Here is a 19991-nt window from a genome sequence, read left to right on the forward strand (position 1 = left end):
TTCGACATAGACGTTTTAACAGAGGCAGGTCATGGCACCATTATTGTTATAATTATTAAAACATTTGGTTCCACCATAAATAGCGAAAAGCTTATTCGTATTTAACCCAAATTTAAGAGTTCTTACTTTTGTTTCATTTCATTGAGAATGTCCGTATCCGGGTTGTCCATGATGTACATGTTGACGTAGTGGATGCTGGTCAGAAATCCCATATATTCGTCAACTGTCATCTCTCTTGTGTCCTTGATACCTTCGCATCTGATTGTTAAATGAAAGAATTAAAAAAAAAGTTGTAAAAAAATTTCCCAATATTTAAAAACATTTTTTAAATCGAACTGTTTTATGGTTTTGGGTTACAACTGAAGATTTAACCATTCATTATGCAGGTTACAACTGATTTCTACTAGTTATTATTAGAGTGCGAGGCAAGTTCATTAATGTAAACATGCTCATTGATAGAAAAGCAGAAATGAGGAAAGTAGTTTTGATTTCTTGCTATTTGAAGCAAATTTTGGTCGAAGAACAATGAGCTAAATTGTAGAACATAAATTATCTTTTTGTATTCAATATATATATATGCGATCTTTAGTAGAGGCTAATTAAAATCACTGATTTTATTTCTAAATCAGAAGTTCTAATTATTTTTTTTTTAATAATCTGAAAGACATAAGGCTTTCATCCTATATTCACGTGAATTAAAATACAATCAAACTATAAGCTTTGTTGTTAATTTAATTTAAATAAAGTGATAACTGTATATTACCTTTTCAAGTGCTTAAAAGGGAATTCCAGGGATTCATATTTGTCGAAAATGTGATGAACCTTTGATGTGACGTAGTTTACAAACAATGTCTTCGTCAGCTGTTAATTCATTTAAACAATATTTAATTAGTGATGCTTCGCATTAAGTAGGAAACACTTTGAAAATAAAATAAATAAAGCAGACTATTTATTCATGACTAACATGTTTACTATTAGTGAAAGTACTGATCCTTCTTTTTGTTAAATTTTGTGAAACATTAAGCCTAAATTTTGTTTCGGACCAGTTGTAATTAACTTGTATATAGTATAAATAAAAACGTGAGGGAGGTAATTCGATTGCACTAATGGTGTTACGGTCAACTTTCAATTTAATGTTGGAACCAAGTATAACACAAATGAAAACAGTTCAAATGTAATAGTAAAATATAATTTCCAACTTCTACAGAGGAACACAGGTAACATTCAAACCAAAAACACTCCTACTTGCTATGCTCGGGTTACACTCTACACACACCGCTTACACACTACCGTTCACACACTTCTAAGGGGAGGCCGCTCTCACACCGAATCTCTCCGTGCCTACACTCTTTCGTTATGAACATCTCGGCCACGTTACAGATGGTAATTTGTCTTTTTTTTTAAATTAGAGAAAATAACATAAATCAGCTTAAAGTATGTGTTTACTGAACATAATACACTAATGAGGCTTGTTATCAAGTTTCCTGAAATAAGTTTACACAATGAGTCTTGATGTTCACTTTGGCAGAGTTGGTATTTAAGTCCCTATTTTGGAACTAATACTAGACTCATTAAAAAAAATTCTTTCCATTACCTATTAGATTCTGTGTAATTCTTTTCTAATAAGGTTGATACCAGATTCATCTATCTAGTTCTTAAAATTAAATCTTTGATTTACTTTACCCTTTCTTTCAATATTATAGGGTTCCTATATTTTTTCATACTTGTCCGATAAAAGCTAACCAGAAAGTTCGAATCCGGGTTCAGGTAAGTAAAACGTCACTCAGTCCACCGTTCTCTAATAGGTAACTAACTCACGTTAGGCAAAAAGTAAATTCTTCTTGGCATATTATTGACCACAATTTCCCTTCATATGCTGAAGTCACAGACACAGGTAAACTCTATTTCACTTATCCCACAGACCGTCAGGTTCAAAAGGGGAGATTTTTTTCTGAATCTAATGAAAGTAAATATTATCAATCTGAAGCATATCATGTTAAATAAAAAGAACAGAGGTAAAACGGATCACCTCTAAGAAGTGCGCTTGCCACTCAGTGTTGTCTATAGCATCACTGCAGAAGGTGTAGGCGGCAAAAGTCCCACCTGGCTTTAACACTCGTGCTACTTCCTTAAAAAACCTGCCAAAATATTTTTTTAGTATTCAATCATGGATAGGATTACATACATAAACGAATGTAAAATATTGGATAAATTTTTTTTTAAAATAATTAAATAAAATAATTTTACAAAAAAAAAAAAGCCAGCCAGCAAACAAAACAACAATAGCAACAAAAGAAAAACAAAACAACAACGCTTGGTCTAGTGGTCGAGTTCGAATCCGGTTTCAAATCAGTACAACGTTACTGAGTCCCCCCTCCCCTTCGCTCTGATGGGGAAGTAAAGACATAGCGCGGACAACATTATCCCTTCATATGCCGATGTCATAGAAACAGATGAACTGTACTTCACTTGGCCGACCGCCCGACGGACTTTTACAAAAAAAAAAAATATTTAAAAAAATTAAGAAAATAAGACTGACATTATATATAGTAGTCTAAACATTTTAGTAGTCTAAACAGATGTTGATGGTTTTCGTACTGTGCCATTTTAAATGTTCATTTCAAAGCGCTGCTTGGTGGTCGTAATAAAAAAAATGTTTTGGGTTTTTGGGTTTGTAACCGATTGTAACTATGTTTTATATTTTGTTTACTGTACCAATGACATTAATAGTATGAAGTTTTATCGCATTAAATTTTAATTAGGATGACCGTTTTTATAATGTAGGTTACAGTTATTCAAGCTATTTAATACGCAGCTTGTGATGCTAGTGGCGTTCGATCGTACTTGGGATGATCCACCCAGTGGAGAGCTGTTGCTATGGTTACTAGGTCCACAGTTCCGTCTTTCAGAAATTTGAGATCCTCTGCAAACGACACGTGAGACTCCAGGTTTGGAACATTTTTCGGCATGTTGTTGATTTGGTCTTCACTCACGTCCGTCCCTATCACCTGGAATAAAAACAGTGAAAACAATGTTAAAATATTCCATTGCTAAATGGAATGGAAGCATTTTAAATATTAAGAAAATTAAAACTAACTATGAAACATTATATAATTAGCAATTAGTTAATTGAAATAAACAAACAATTAGAGGAGGTTAAAGATTTCACATATAGAGACAGAATCGTCAATTTTAAATGTGACTGCACATGAGTATCTCATGTCAGACAAAATTCAGCAACAATCGCTAGCATATTGTCACTGGACTATCTCTCAAGTGCCTGCGAAAGATACAAGAATCTTTAGGCCGAACACCATCTCCAATGATAAAAATGTACTTAAAGACGTTGATTAGCAATTTACTGCCTAGCTACAAAGCAAAACAAAGCTTCCCCGACAAAAACAAAAAAATGAATAAAACATTACAATAGTCTGGGAACCTTTTTGAAGTATTTAGTCAAGGGCAGAGTACCCTGTCCAGTCCCACAACCAACATCAACAGCGAGTTGTCTCTCGTTGTTCGGGTTCTCCGAGTGGTATGCCATGATCTTGTCGTAGATCTCTTGTGGGTATTGGGGCCTGTAGGCCGCGTACATCTTAGAGAAGTGCTCTCCCTTGTGGAGTTCATGGATCCGATTATCGTACTTGGTCGGCGTATTCTATACAACACAAAGAAACATATTTTTAAACAGTAATTTTGCTGTTTACTACTAATAATGTTTTGAACACCTTAGTTAGTAGTAGAACATTGGTTTTGAGCTTCTGAGTGTTATTTAATTATATAGTCTATAACCTAAGTAGGTAGGCTATTTCATCTACTAATCCTTACCTTAACAACTTTTAAAACATCTTCTATTTGTGGGATTTTATCCATTTTTTCGTTACAGTTTCCGTATGATCAGCTTACTTCAACCGTTTTTTTTAAATTGACTCTAAACCAACAATTACTAGAGTCCCACAAAACCAACCACAAAATTCCCAACATCCAAACACAACATAACCGTGGGCCATGTGGATTTATATCGAGCTTTTTATTGGCCCCTTCATCACAAGGCTCGTGTAATTTAATAACCTCCAAATGGCATGTGACAAATTTAATTTACATAAATACTATTAAGTTATATCTATTTAATACGCTGTTGAAGTGCATTAGATTGCATGAGATACCGCAATGTATATCGAGGGGAATAAGGTACGTATTCCTATTTGCGTGGAGATTAACCAATATTTAAAACAGGTTACAGCAACTTAATAAGCTGTAGCGTAATGTGAGAGGGCCAGCAGCCACTCAACATGGTAGTATGTGACCATAGAATTTATTAAATACAGTATATAAACTTTACAAAAGTAGTACGCTACTATACAATGTTATACAGTAGTGTAGCGAGGGGGGGGGGGGGGGGGCGGGGGTGCGGACTGCACCGGTGACACCATTTAGGGGGGTGACACCAAGGCGAAAAATAGTTAAAAAAATGATAATTCCTCTTAATTAAGTGATTAATTCGAGTGATTAATTCGAGTGTGGGGGGGGGGGGGTGCAAATCGAAAACTGAAAGTTTGACACCCGACCTCGCTACGCCACTGATGTTATATTCGCCGCTTTGTTATGAGTTCCAATAAAGTAATTATTTATCTAAGGGACATTACTGTGCAAGTTTTCTGTATAAGAAAAAATGAGAAAATTAGAGAGAAGGAGAAAGAGAGGCACAAATGACAGAGAGAGAGAGAGAGAGAGAGAGAGAGAGAGAGAGAGAGAGAGAGAGAGAGAGAGAGGTAGAGAGGGAGAGAGAGAGAACGAATGAGAAAAAATGAGATAGTAACATAAACAGGTTGATATGGTGCTGAATGCGGTTGTTGTTGGTATAGTCACTTTGTTGTAAGCGGTCTTCGGTGTTGTCAATTTTGTTGTATGCGCTCATGTTGTCACGGCAAATTGGTCGTCACGGTAAGTTTGTTGTAGCCAGTCTTTGTTGGTGTGGCTTTTTTGTTATATACGGTGTTTCTTGGATTGTCAAATTTGGTGTCTGTGACGTGATCCTATGATGTATACAAACTTTGTTACTGTGACAATTATGGCGTGTATTGTTTTTATTTTCGTGGTTACTTTGGTGTATACTGTATACGTAATTCTGTGCACCCCTTAATAATGTTTCGAATATTTATTTTGAAATTCAATAGTTTAATCCACACTCGAGGGCATACAAACGTATTAAGATAACAATCAATAACATGCAGTTATGTCATTTTGTTATTTCTTGAAAGGGGAGGGGGGGGGCGTGTTCGAAGTGTTATTTAGGTTATTATTGCCATTTTGAAACCCATCCAGATGTTTTACGAGGTAAAATTCGAAGTAAAATACCTGTTAACGGTACGTCTTCGTCATAGTCTAGTAATTAGTTTATTCTATAGTTTTATCACTATCGCGAAGGTAAGATCAAGACTAATTTTAATGTAGTTTACGGTGATGGAATCGATACGAATAATTAGGTCTATTTAATTGATGTTAGTCCTATTATTTAATTACACGCAACCGCAGTTAACTTATTTTCTAACTTTTCGGTTTAGTTCGATTGCACGTCAGCCGGATTAAAACTGGTGCCCCATATCAATCGATTAATGTCATAACCTCTAGTTTTGTAATTTTATCCGCGGCGTTTGAATTGATCTTCAAACAACCATTAGCCAGCATCTGTCGTCATAGAGTATTAAATTAAGAACGGACGTACAGTCAACATTTTAGGGCTCTTATATCATTTTGGTATGGGACGGCGTGGTCGGATAGTAAACTGCTAACCCGCAAGTCTCGGATCCCAGTCACGAAGAACTCCTCTAATTCCACCCAATGTTGATCACACTATTTCTTCATATGCCCCATCAGCTTTAGGTTCGAAAGTATAACTTAATTTTCATTTTGCTAAATATTAAGAATCCATATTTTATTAAAAAAGCAAAAAAAAAAAAAAAAAAAAAAAAAAAAAAAAAAAAAAAAAAAAAAAAAAAACAAAAATAAAAAAAAACAAAAATAAAAACAACAACAAAAAAAAAACAACTAAAAAAAACAAATCAACAAATAAACGACAACCAAAAACACAAACCAACAAACAATTATTGTATTTACAGTTCACATTTTCAATATCAGAATGAATGATGACACGTTTATCATCTTTTCATTTCTAGGATATTATACATTTAATTTTGTTGGCAGAATTAATAAGTCTTCGCATCGATATGGAAAACATCGTAATGTTAGTACTGCATGCTTTTACTGACATCTCACTAAATTGACCAAAAGCGTCATTCATAAGGTAGGCGATTTTCCACTGTAAGGAGAATATAAAACCAGTTACGAGATACTTATAGAGTTTTGCTTTCTTGCTACTCTATCCAGACCAAGTTGTTACAGGAGTGTTCAAACAAATAACTTTCAAATTCAGATTTTATTCCAACAGTGAACATCAGCACGGTGCTGACATACTTGGAGCACAATAACACCGTGATCGTTACAACCGTGATTGTGTACACAAATAAAGGTCTGCTTTATTTCTAATTAGAATTTGGAATCAAACACATAATGTGTGGATTATGTAGCATCACTGTTTACGTTCTCCCCTACAAAGTAGTCACTCAAGAATGCCCCCCACGATCAAGCTGGGTACCAGGCGGTAGGACGACTTCCCGCGTCTGGTGGGTGGGGAAGGAAAGCCCGGCGAGAGCCGACGGAAAAGCGACCGAGGTGTGGAAAACTCTCTCGGGGTTTGCCACACTAAGGCCTGCCTGGCTAATGGAAGTGAACCTTCTGAGCCGGTTTCCGTATAAGGAAGGAAGGAAGTAGTCACTCAACAATGTGGCTTTTTCTTAACGGTCTGTATTTGGGCTACACAAGGAGAACACAAGCGACAACTTTCCATTAAGGTGTGGCAGGATCAAACCATTAAACTAAAAATACCGTTTGTTATTTGGACATCCTTTCTCCCTTTATTTAAGTTAATGCGTTAGAATTTTATGGTTTTCTTTGTTTCGAAGTTTATTTATTTTATATTTAAATTAAACTGAAATCCAGGTTTACACACAAGATATTAATTTTAGATAAACCACTAAAGAGGGCGTTCAGTTAGAATATCAAACAATACAGTTGTTTTAAAGTACAGGTACTGACCAACTCATTCAATTCAAAATGCAACAAAAATAGACGTACAATAATTAAAATCAGTGTGGAACTCACCAGCAGAAGTGGACAAAGAAAATGCATAGAAAAGATGTAAAATAATTTTTTCAAATACGCCTCAGAATCATGGAAAGGAAGCAATTCGTCTACATAAAAGATAGAGATTTTAATAAGCAAAAATGTAAAGCGCCATTTGAAAAATACTCTGGCTTAGTACTTGCACTCGCCTGTGTATACAAACACTAGCTATTAAGGTACGTTTTTTATTCACAAATTTATTACATGCATTAGTAAACAGCCAAACCAAGACTAACACAAATACAGGTACAGCTTTTCTTGGCAATAACAAATGATGTTAAGTTTCCTAAAATAATATTAACATTTTCCCTAATAAAATAAATAAATCATTTCCAATTAACAACTGTACTATTGCCTATAATAGAAACATCCTCTCAATAGCTGGGGTGTCTCCTCTTAAGCCACAAATTTTAAAGAATTTTTTAAAAATGTTAAATGAATGCTGAAAGCTGAAGATACATTAATATATAAATATAGAATCCGCATAGGTTTCAATCATTCATTAAATGTGTATTTAATATTAATTAGCTTTTAGTAAAATAGAAAAACATTGTTTCGAAAATATATATTCACCAACATTTCGCTTTGTTTCTTTTTCGCTTTGTGTGTATACAGACATTTAAAAAAAAAATTCAATGAGCACTTCTCAACGAGACGAATGCTTACGAAAAATATAATTAAAACTATCCTATTTGAAGCATGTAATTAAAACCAAATTCTAAAAACAAGTTAGAATGCATTGTTTTTAAAATAAAAATAAACGTAATGCTGGCATAAAAGCGGGTTTCAACTTTTATATAAAGAATATACTTTAAAAATATGTCCAAATATGCTAGAAAACTTGTTTATTGAATAACAGTCTAATTTCTGCCGAGGATTAGGATTATCTCACTGTTGCTCTTCACCTTGATTGGTCCATTGACAGCTGATTGTTTTTCGTAAGTCGATATTAGTCTGTGAGGAGTTATCAAAACAACAAAATATTACACACTTTTAAAACAAAAAATGATTAAAATATAAAATTAATAAACAACAATAAAAAAAATACAAATACATCATTACAGAAATTCAATAAAAATAGGAAAACCAGAATTAAATAAAATAGCATCTCAATTGAGATAGGCAAAAGAAATGCAAAAATAGAACGTTAGTCTCTTTAGTAGTGCAATTATGAGAAACTAAAACCTTATTTTAACTATAGATTATAATGCTGAATTAAATAGCGAGCAGTGTTTTAATGAATTATGATTTCGTCTCCTAATGTACTGAAACAATTATTTTACATTTTATAACAATGCATGAATGGATTGAACACATGATTAGAAAAGACACGGACTATAGAGACAAAGGTCTTGGAATTGAAATCCCAATACAAACGCCGCAGATGCCGACTCAGGAAGACATGACACAAGGTAGTATGCTGGAAGAAATTGTACAGATGAGAAGGAATTGGAAACAGCTGAAAAGAGTGTTAGGACACCGTGGACAGGGAAAATATTTGACAGAAGCTCTAATCTCCACAAGGAATGAAAAAAAAAAGAAAAATGACAAAGATAATGAACAATGCATGCAATACCTAGATATTTTAAAACCCTTTTGAGTTATATAAATTAACCGAATTCCATATCTTAGCTTTTTTAACGACGCGAGAATTATCAATTGGACATAAACGTTTTTACAGAGGCCGTTCATGGCTCCATTATTGTTATAATCAAGGGCGTAGCGAGGGGGGCAGGGGGTGCGGACTGCACCGGGTGACACCATTTAGGGGGGTGACACCAAGGAAAAAAATAGCAAAATATAGAGAGAAAAACTTGAGGGGGGGGGTGCAAATCGAAAGTTTGAGGGGGGGGGGTGCAAATCGAAAACTTGAAAGTTTGTCCCCGGGAAGGGTCGCGACGCCTCTGTGGGGGGGGGGGGGGGGGGGTGACACCATTAAGTGCCGCACCGGGTGACACCCGACCTCGCTACGCCACTGGTTATAATTATTCCACCATAAATAGCAACGAAGCTTATTCGTATTGAACCCAACGTTAAGAGGACTTACTTTTGTTTCATTTCATTGAGAATGTCCGTGTCAGGGTTGTCCATGAGATACATGTTGACGTAGTGGATGCTGGTTAGAAATCCCATATATTCGTCAACTGTCATCTCTCTTGTGTCCTTGATACCCTCGTATCTGATTGTTAAGTGTAAGAATTTAAAAAAAAATGAAAGAAAATTCACAGTATTTAAAACATTTTTAAAAATCAAACTGTGATATGGTTTTGGATTTCCAATGAAGATTTAACAATTTATTATGCAGGTTACAACTGATTTCTACTAGGTATTATTACATATATTATTCCAAAGTTTATTAATGTAAAAAAAATCTCATTGATTAAAAACTTGAAATGCGGAAAATAGTTTACTTTTTTCTTTTTATTTGAAGGAAATTTGTGTTTAAGAACACTGAGTTATATTATAGAACAAAGTTGTTTTTTAAATTCAAAACATAGCTTCCCATCTTTAGTAATTAGAATAACTGATTTTATTTCTAAAAAAGATTTTTTAATTACTTTTTTTTAATTTGATAGACGTGAGCTTATCATTCTATATTCACGTGAATTAAAATACACTGAGCTATATTGTAGAACAAAAATTATCTTTTAAAAAATTCAAAACAAAGCATGCGATCCTTAAAAACAAATCATATATTCTAATTATTGTTTTTTTTTAAATTTGTTAGACATAAGGCTGCTTTCATTCTATATTCACGTTAATTAAAATACAATTAAACTATAAGCTCTGTTGTTAATTTACTTTAAATAAAGTGATAACTGTATATTACCTTTTCAAGTTCTTAAAAGGGAAATCCAGGGATTCATATTTGTCGAAAACGTGACGAACCTTCGATGTGACGTAGTTTATAAACAATGTCTTCGTCAGCTGTTAATTCATTTAAACAATATTTAATTAGTGATGCTTCGTATTATGTAGGAAACACTTTGAAAATAAGATACATTAAGCTGACTATTTTTTTCATGATTTACATGTTTACTATAAATGAAAGTACTGATCTGTACTCCTAATTAATTATTTAAACATTTAGCCTAAATTTGGCTGCAGACTAGTTGTAATTAAGTTTATATTGTATAAATAGATACGTAAGGGAGGCAATTCGATTGCATTGATGGTAATTGGTATTTTTTTTTTAAAGAGAGTGCAGAAATAAGATTCAACTATTTGTTTACTGTACATAGTTCATCTATTAATCGTACTATCAGGCTAGTTATACATTTCTGGAAATAAGATTACGCCGTCAGCCTTGATGTTCAATCTAGCAGAGTTGGTATTTTAGACATCGGCATACAAAGTGTTAATTTGGTCAGTTCCTTGCCCGGGGTTCAAACTCGACTCCGTTATTGAACTAATACTGGACTCAGTTGAAAAAAAAAATCTTTTAAGTATTAGATTCCGTGTAATTTTTTCTAATTAAATTTGATATAACATCCATCTTTCTACTTCTTCAAACTGAATCTTCGATTTATTTTACACTTCCCTTCAATCTTATAATGGTACTGTTTTTTTCTTTAATACTTGTCTGATAAATGCTAACCCGAAAGTTTGAATCCGGGTTCAGATCAGTAGAACGTCCCTGAGTCCACCCAGCTCTAATGGGTACCTAACTCACGTTAGGAAAAGTAAATTGATCTTGGTATGCTGTTGACCACAATTTCCCTTCATATGCTGAGGTCACAGAAACAGGTGAACTTATTTCACTTATCCCACAGACCGTTAGGTTCGAAGAGGGAACTTTAATTTTACTGAATCTAATATAAGTAAATATAATCATATAAAATAGAACAGAGTTAAAACGGATCACCTCAAGGAGGTGCGCTTGCCACTCAGTGCTGTCTATAGCATAACTGCAGAAGGTGTAGGCGGCAAAAGTCCCACCTGGCTTTAACACTCTTGCTACTTCCTTAAAATACCTGGCGGAATATTTTTTAGTAATCATTCATGGATAGGATTACATACTTAAACGAATGTAAAATATTGGATGAAAAATTTTAAAACATATTTAAATAAAATAATTTTACAAAAAAAAAAGCCAAAAGCCATCCAGCTAACAAAACAACAATAGCAACAAAACTTGGTCTAGCGGTCGAGTTCGAATCCGGTTTCAAATCAGTACAATGCTAATGAGTCCACCCAGTGCTAATGGGAAAGTAAAGGCATAGCGCCGACAACACTATCCCTTCATATAGGCCTACCGATATCATAGAAACAGATGAACTCTACTTCACTTGCCCCAGGGACTTTTACAAAAAAGACTTAGAAAATCACTCAGACACTATAAATATTAGTCTAAACATTTTTGGGCACGTTTTTTTACCATCTCACAAGAGAAAATAAAAATCATTTGTATTTCATCTCAACAGTTATAGTTTCTATTTATACGCAACCTTATTTATAGAATTTACGAACAGATGTCGATTGTATTTCGTATTGTGATATTTTTTTTAATTAAGGTTAGTTTCAAAGCGCTGCTAAGGGGCGAGTATCAAGAATGTTTTGGCTTAGTAACCGATTGGAACTATGTTTTTTGCTGGCGTTTATGGTGTCAATGACATTAATAGTGCGGTGATTCAAAACATTAAATATTAGCCAGGATAAGCGATTAGAGTTAATTGTTATTTTCAATATAATCGGCAACAATATACGCTACCATTCTTCGCTAGAATAATTTTTCTCTTTTACAATTAAAGCTAAGAAAAATATTAAATATTTTTGAGTTTTATTAAATCTTAAGGACTATTTAAAAACGTTATTTATAATTGCATTTTTAAAAATTATGGTAAAGTTATTAAAGCTGTTTAATCCGAAGCTTATGATGCTAGTGGCTTTGAATCGTACTTGGGATGATCGACCCAGTGTAGGGCTGTTGCTATGGTCACGAGGTCCACCGACCCGTCTTTCAGAAATTTGAGATCCTCTGCAAACGACACGTGAGACTCCAGGTTTGGAACATTTTTCGGCATGTTGTTGATTTGGTCTTCACTCACGTCTGTCCCTATCACCTAAAAAACGTTTTACAAAATGGTAAAATATATATCAGCTCTACATGGCTATCATTAAATACAATGAAGAAAACAAGTTTATTTTTTTTTAATTTTTCATGTATTCGTAGAATGCAAAAACTTATCCTTTTTTTTAAAATAAAGGTTTTTATACTTGTTTTTTTAAATCACTGAATTTGGTAATCTTTTGATAAAATTTTATTTACTAATCTAAAGTTTATTTAGATTAAAAATCTAGATATTCTTGCGTTGAGATCGTAAAAAAGAAACGTATAAGGAGAGCGAACACAATTACTGAATTACAAGTGGGTCGAAATTGAGTTACAAGATGTATCACAAACAAACCAACCAACAAAGAAATATTATGAACTAAATAAAATCTCATAATTATTAATTGAAGATTGTAATACGAAAATAATGGGATTCTAGAAACCTTTTTGAAATATTTAGTCAGGGGCAGAGTACCCTGTCCAGTCCCACAACCAACATCAACAGCGAGTTGTCTCTCGTTGTTCGGGTTCTCCGAGTGGTAGGCCATGATCTTGTCGTAGATTTCTTGTGGGTATTGGGGCCTGTAGGCCGCGTACATCTTAGAGAAGTGTTCTCCCTTGTGGAATTCATGAGACACATTTTCGTACTCGGTCGACGCTTTCTGGTCAAAACAATACAATAAATGGGTAAAGAATGTTTGATGCAACTAAAGCATTTGTTTTTATTTTACAATCAGAGTATTCGAGCCATGGAGAGGCGTGTGTTCCGCCATGTGATACCTAGCCTTTGACACACCACACTTTGGTGTCTACAAAGACCCAATAAAGGTGAAGGGATTAGTCGTTATTATTCTGTCCCAAAATCCACTGATGTGCGCAATAAAATATCCTAATATATAAAAGACCATTTGCGCACTTCTCTCTCATACTGTCTCTCTCTCTCTCTCTGTCTGCAATATGTTTTAGTAACGTCATCAGTATGTTCAGCTATATACGGATGTCTTAAAGATACGGACTTCTGTTGAAAATAATATGGTGGACGTTATAAATGTATAAACTAAATTTTCTCTAAAGAAGGAAAATAAAAATAAAGGCATATTCGAATGTTGAAACACATTTCTAACTTAAATGTTTATTGTCGTGACATGAACGTAAAAAATGAAGACGTCACATTTCACAAGGTTAAACTGCGGAAAGAACACAAAACTGATGGCGTCATCTTCCAATTTTAGAATATAAAGAAATAAACTATTTCATACACATTTGATTTAGATCTACATATCAAGACGTACGCTATGAAATGTATACAATTTTCTCTGCCTAAACTTATAACATTTACTTTATCTATTTAGATACTTGATCTAGATCAAGAACTACGGAAAAACTAGACTTAACGTAGACTCTATCTCTATCTAGATCTAGATTCTATGCCAATATTCAGTTTCTGTACTAAATTATTTCAGGCATTAATTGTTTTATACAGAAATCTAAATCTTTTTTTGTTAATCTATGGAATTGGCTAATTTGGGATAAAATTTATTTGAAATAATAGGGCTTATTCACGTAAAGTTTCTTACACTGACTCACTCTAAATCGAGATTTACGTAACGCACACTATTTATTCCGCTTCTACCCTAAAGTGTCTTAATAGCTGAGATGATAGATGACAGTTACCATGCAGGTGGTACGGGTTCGAGACAATTTTTTTTTATGTGAATGATAAAGTTGCCTATCGGGACTGGGCGGCACACGGACACATGTTTCTGTCTTTTCAGCGTATGAAGGGATAGTGTGGTCAGACCCATGCTCTGCCGAAATAGGTGTTTTTAAAAGACATAAACAACATAACTGCCATTAAACAGCCGGGTTTTTAACAAAATATTTTAAGTCTCTTAATTTTAAGTCTCTTAATCAGGATGTGCATTTAATATGGTGTTGTGTTGACTAATAATGTATATAATTTGGATTTCATTTTTCTAATAGGTATTGGTAGTCTATGTTGTTCTAAATGAATCGGATTTTTTAAAGCTATTTAGTTATTTCTTTGCTAATATCGTTCAACGTGTAGTAGAGCACATAGCGTTTTGACTAATAACTTTTTTATAAAATATTTTTCTCAAACAAGTATAACATTAAAATATATAGGTATGCCTATATTTATTTCACGTGTAACAGTTACCGACGACAAATAGGATTATAATAGAAGAACAATATCAAGTGAACAGTGTATAAGTTCATTAAGTAGCCTACTTTAATTTAAACCTTCAGCTGCTAATAATTACCTTGACAGCTTTTGAGAAGTCCTCAATTTGATGAATGCTAACCATTTTAGTTTTTTTAGTTAGATATTTAAAAGTGATAAAACGAAATGTATCGTAAACACAATAATACCTATCACAACACAATCTAGACACACCACAGTGTCAACTGTAGTGGAAGCTGACTTTATATCAGCCCCTTTATCCCATGGTAAGTGTAATTTAATAGCTATTTAATGGCATTTAACATATTACCTTTTGAAATACTCATACGTTGTAATAATTGAAGTGATGCAATATGCTGTAGAACTGTTAGATGGTTAGTAATTACGCAGTATTGATAATTGACCATATAAATATATAAATATGTGGAAAATTACTAGTACTGACAAACTAGGTGGGGTTGGAAAATAATTCAGGCGTGACAAGACCTCATTAGTCCACTCATGGAGTTAAAGGTATACGGTTATTAGAAGATTCTACTTCAATGACAAGTGACAGAACTCGGTGAAGCTATTAAGTAAAACATGTTACACTGATATGTAATCGTAAAAAAAGTTCCATATGAAACCTGACCGTCTATTGGCCAAGTGAAATAGGGTTCACCTGTTTCTGTGGCCTGGGAGTATGAAGGGATAGTTTGGTAGCACTGTGTCCAGCCGCCTTTACTTACCCAACAAGAATTAGGTACCCATCAGAGCTGGGTGGACTGGAGAGCTAAGGGGAGGGGCAGGGTTCTTCCAAGCATCTCTCCGGAGATGTCACCCCCCCCCCTCGACAAACGTCTACAGCTACCCCGACCCCGAATTAAACAGAATTTACATATAAAATATCTGCTTTTGCCAGTGTCCGCCCTCCAACTTCCCTAGAAAATTTAGTGCTCCCCCGCCCAAAAAATTTCAAGCCCCCCCCCCACCCATCCCATGGAGAAAAAATTCTGGAAGAAACACCAGAAGTGTGATACGGCTTTGTTGGGATCATAAAACTTTCGTTAACTTAAAACTTGAGAATAGATCGTATGTTAAACCTCTTTAAGTATAATTATTCGCGTCTTTAAAGATTAATTTAAACAAAGAGAGTGACACAATAGTGTTACAAATTCAACTCAACAACACATAACCTTTTTCTGCTTTAGATATATTTTAAAACAAGCTTTTTAACCATACTCAATTTACTCTTCAAAGATAATTAACTATAAAATTACTAATTAGATTCGTAAAAAAAAAAATGCTAAGCTGATGTACAAAACAACCTACAGTAATAAAACAATATGAAAAGGTCTAACCCAGGGGTCGGCAACCTGCGGCTCTTTTGATGTCAAGACGCGGCTCCCAGCTCCTTGCACAAATAGTAATAGTTATATTCTTTTATTTTCAAAACTCATAACAAAATTATACTGTAAAGAAACACAAGTTTTATCAGACGAAAAATATCATCAGAGATCAGTGTGAATATGTGCACTAGAAAGTTTACAGACAGCTGACAGCAGCTCGGGCACCAGACCCAGCCCCACAGCCGTGCTCTAGCCATCCCCGTGGCGACTATTCCATGCTTGCCACTGCCCAAGTGCCGACTTTTTCGAATGTCGTTAAACGGGCAGTGGCGTAGCGAGGTCGGGTGTCACCCGGTGCGGCACTTAATGGTGTCACCCCCCCAGAGGCATAGAGACCCTTCCCACGGACAAACTTTCAAATTTTCGATTTGCACCCCCCCCCCCTCAAACTTTCGATTTGCACCCCCCTCGAGTTTTCGATTTGCACCCCCCCCTCAAACTTTCGATTTGCACCCCCCCCCTCGAGTTTTTTTCTATATATTTTTCTATTTTTTGCCTTGGTGTCACCCCCCTAATTGGTGTCACCCGGTGCGGTCCGCACCCCCCGCCCCCCCCCCCCCCTCGCTACGCCCCTGTAAACGGGGAATGCTATTTCCTACGGTTAAGCCGGGTATTGGACGGTGGGGTACGAGTTTACCCTGCGTTCAGTGGGGTGGAAGATAAGCCTGACGAGAACCAAAGAACAGAAGTGACCGCTACACGGTAATCAAACCGATATATAAGCCAGTTGGTCGGAGTTTGCCGTGTTGAGGCCTGCCTGGCTAAGGGAGACACCTCCTGAGCCGATGATACCCGTGAACAAAGAAAATAAAAAGTTAACTGCTTCTAAAGTGGATTGGGATAGTCCTATATTTTTATTTTTTGATTACTAATTTCATTATTCTGGCGAAACAAGTGTATGATTTTAAATGAATAAATATTATTTGTTATTTAAAGCTATGTTTTACAAATAACAAATCAAATGTATTAACATAATTTTAATTAAATAATAAAATATTGAAATTAAATTTTTTTAGTGGCTCTTTAAAAACTGGAATATTTAATAAAATTTTAACTTTTGGCTCTTCCGTCTCAAAAGGTTGCCGACCCCTGGTCTAACCTATTTTTTCAAGGTAGATTGACTCCATTAATTGGACGTCGACCAGGTCAAGTGTAAAACAATGCGACCCATATATGGGTAAAGCTCACCATTTTGTAGTTCTATCTGTTCCCGTGAAATTGATCCTTAAATAACCATTAGACAACAGCTGATCACGGAGTAAAGTCAACATTTTCGTTTTGGTTTTCATTTAATAAATATTTATATATAATTCATATACAAATAAAAATAATATAAAAAAAACCTTCATAGAAACAAGCTTTAAAATGCACTAAAATGAATTACCTTACGCTCATGAGATCTTTTACATATTGAGCTTGTTGCGAGTATTTTACATGAGATGTACATGATTTTTATCTGACGTTTACCACGTGATTGCAAACTAATGCCGTCTTGTTACGTGATCGGTTTCAGATAGTGTTTTAAATTTGTAATCGGTGAGAAACAAACCTGATAGGCATGAGAACATTCCCCTCACTGCTTGAGACCAATTCGCTCACCGTGTAAGACCATTCCCCTCTCAGGGTGAGACCATTCCACTAACAGTATGAGACAATTTCCCTCACAGTATGAGACCATTCCCCTCACAGTATGAGACCATTCCCCTCACAGTATGAGACCATTCCCCTCACAGTATGAGACCATTCCCCTCATCGTGTGAGACCATTCCCCTCTCAATGTGAGACCTTTCCCCAAATAGTGTGAGACCGTTCCCCTCACATTATGACACCATTCCCCTCACACTGTGAGACCAATCCCCTCTCAATGTGAGACAAACCCCTAATAATGTGAGACTATTCCCCTCTCTATGTGAGACCATTCCGCTAATAATGTGAGACCATTCCCCTAATAATGTGAGACCATTCCCCTAACATTATGAGACAATTCCCCTAACATTACGAGACACTTCCCCTCACACAATGATACAGTTCCCCTCTCAATGTGAGACCATTCCCCTCACATTATGAAACCATTCCCCTCTCAGTGTGAGACCATTCCTCTCTCAGTGTGAGACCACCCCCTCTCAATATGAGGCCATTCCCCTCTCAATGTGAGACCATTCCCCTAATAGTGTGAGACCATTCCCCTAATAGTGTGAGACCATTCCCGTAATAGTGTGAGACCATTCCCCTAATAGTGTGAGACCATTCCCCTCACATTATGAGACCATTCCCCTCACATTATGAGACCATTCCCCTCTCAATGTGAGACCATTCCCGTAATAGTGTGAGACCATTCCCCTAATAGTGTGAGACCATTCCCCTCACATTATGAGACCATTCCCCTCACACTGAGACCATTCCCCTCACACCGTTAGACCATTCCCCTCTCAGTTAACACGGGCTTGGGACCGTCACAAAGCTTCCACTCTGTGGCCTGATTAAAATGGTTTGTCGCCGCGACATTTAACCAGAGGGTTAGGGTTAGTGTGTTAGTCGGTTATTGATTTGATTAGTGCGTTGATTAGTTAGATTAGTTTAGCAAGTTGGTTAATCATATAGTATTAGTATTAAACAGTTGATTAATATAGCTGTTTGATAAACCAATTTTTTCTTAATTAATTAAATGCTTGATTAACACTAGTAAAAAGGTACAGATTAAGATCTAGTAATTATGTTAACATTAAGCCAAAATGTTTCTAGATATTAAATGCTATTAAATATAAAATGAAATGTAATTTGAAAAGTGGAATTAACGTTACAGCTTTATAACTAAACTATAATTCGCCTGTAGAACGATGTGTATTTCTATTCTTTCTAAACCGTATTATTCTAGTCAAGTTAGGTTATAGAATAAAAATCATTTTTCTTTAACCCAAACTGTATTTTACTCATAAAATTAATTTTCATGCAAAGGTATTTTATTGTTTTGGTTGATATTTTAAAAAATGCAAAAAATATTAATTATAACTCTTAAATTGTTAGCAATACCAAAATAGAACACCAATTAGATTATGTAATATGAACAAACAAGAGATTAATTTGTTAAATGAATAAAAAGTTACAATATGCATCATGTTGATTAAGGAAATAAGCAGAATAAAAATCAAATACCGTCCCTTGTGAAACGTGTTATGCATTTGTTATTATATGAACAAAACGGTTAGAACATGCAGTGTTATTAAGATAAAAAAATACCGTCCTTTGGTTTACAAGGCCTTAGCTCTATCCTCCAGCCATGAACGACAAAGACCTTGAATCAGTTGACTGATGTCCCATCGTAGTTCTGGGTCAGGGTGAAGGACGTTCTCCAAGATCCACTTGTAGAAGATGCACGGGTACCGCCCAGTGTATGACCTAGCTATACCCAGGTAGTCCTCAATGTCCTGGCTGTCTTTTTCAAACAATATGCACCACAGGGCCACGCCCAGAGCATAAATATCAAGCTGTGGAACAAAACAATACAGACTTTATTATGTAATAAAAGTAAAGCAACACTTGTACAACATAAGATGTATGACCTTTAAGAATATAGATAGTATATACTAAAATAAAGCTTAATAAAACTGAAATAAAAATGAAGTTCTAGTGAACTAAATGATATTATTTCTAATAATTGTGTACTTATAGACATAGATGATCTAGTAACTAGAAATAATAACATTTTAAAAGAAAATCTCCTTACCTTAAACCCATTGTAGGATCCTTCAGGCTCTGCCAGCATCTCCGGCGCCATGTACTGCAGGGTCCCCATCTGTAGGTGGACGGTGGGGCAGCCTGGCTTGACCCTACACGCCATTTCAAAGTCCGTCAGGTGGAGCTGGTGCTGGGCGTCCAGCAGGAAGTTGTCCAGCTTGATGTCCCTGTGGACGATGTTCAGGCCGTGGAGGTACTTGATGGCGCCACACATCTGCAGGAAATACCTGTCTGTCTCACGCTGGCTGATCCGGCCTACCCTCTTGTAAAGGCCTCCCCTCTCACAGTATGGCATGACTAGGATGTTGTATTTAGGCATCGCTACAGCCCTGTCGTACATCATGATGTTGGGGTGCTTCAGCTTTTTCAC

General features: G+C 35.4%; 2 protein-coding genes and 1 long non-coding RNA gene across 7 annotated transcripts in view; all 3 read right to left on the reverse strand.

The window, feature by feature from the left end:
* Positions 1-19991, reverse strand: part of LOC131955701 (putative methyltransferase DDB_G0268948) — a 66512-nt gene that overhangs the window by 21175 nt on the left and 25346 nt on the right. The window lies entirely within an intron of this gene.
* LOC131955702 (putative methyltransferase DDB_G0268948) lies at positions 732-3989 on the reverse strand. The gene is made up of 5 exons (XM_059319926.1): positions 3829-3989; positions 3440-3658; positions 2845-3008; positions 2030-2138; positions 732-861 (listed from the first exon to the last, which is right to left on the reverse strand). The coding sequence occupies exons 1-5, from the start codon at positions 3871-3873 to the stop codon at positions 760-762; spliced, it is 639 nt and encodes a 212-aa protein (XP_059175909.1). The 5' UTR covers positions 3874-3989; the 3' UTR covers positions 732-759.
* LOC131955703 (uncharacterized) lies at positions 8018-10172 on the reverse strand. The gene is made up of 3 exons (XR_009388880.1): positions 10073-10172; positions 9290-9421; positions 8018-8196 (listed from the first exon to the last, which is right to left on the reverse strand). It is a non-coding gene; the product is annotated as an uncharacterized LOC131955703 (long non-coding RNA).

This window comes from Physella acuta, unplaced genomic scaffold, assembly GCF_028476545.2.
Source record: "Physella acuta isolate Inbredline_101_S28 unplaced genomic scaffold, ASM2847654v3 ptg001095l, whole genome shotgun sequence".
Lineage (NCBI taxonomy): Eukaryota > Metazoa > Mollusca > Gastropoda > Physidae > Physella > Physella acuta.

Coding starts and splice junctions, on each gene's coding strand:
- LOC131955702 (XM_059319926.1), bottom strand. CDS start 3,873: ATGGATAAAATCCCACAAATAGAAGATGTTTTAAAAGTTGTTAAG. Junction 3,659..3,828: donor ATGTTTTAAAAGTTGTTAAG/GTAAGGATTAGT, acceptor TGTGTTGTATAG/AATACGCCGACCAAGTACGA. Junction 862..2,029: donor GGCAAGCGCACTTCTTAGAG/GTGATCCGTTTT, acceptor ATGAATTAACAG/CTGACGAAGACATTGTTTGT.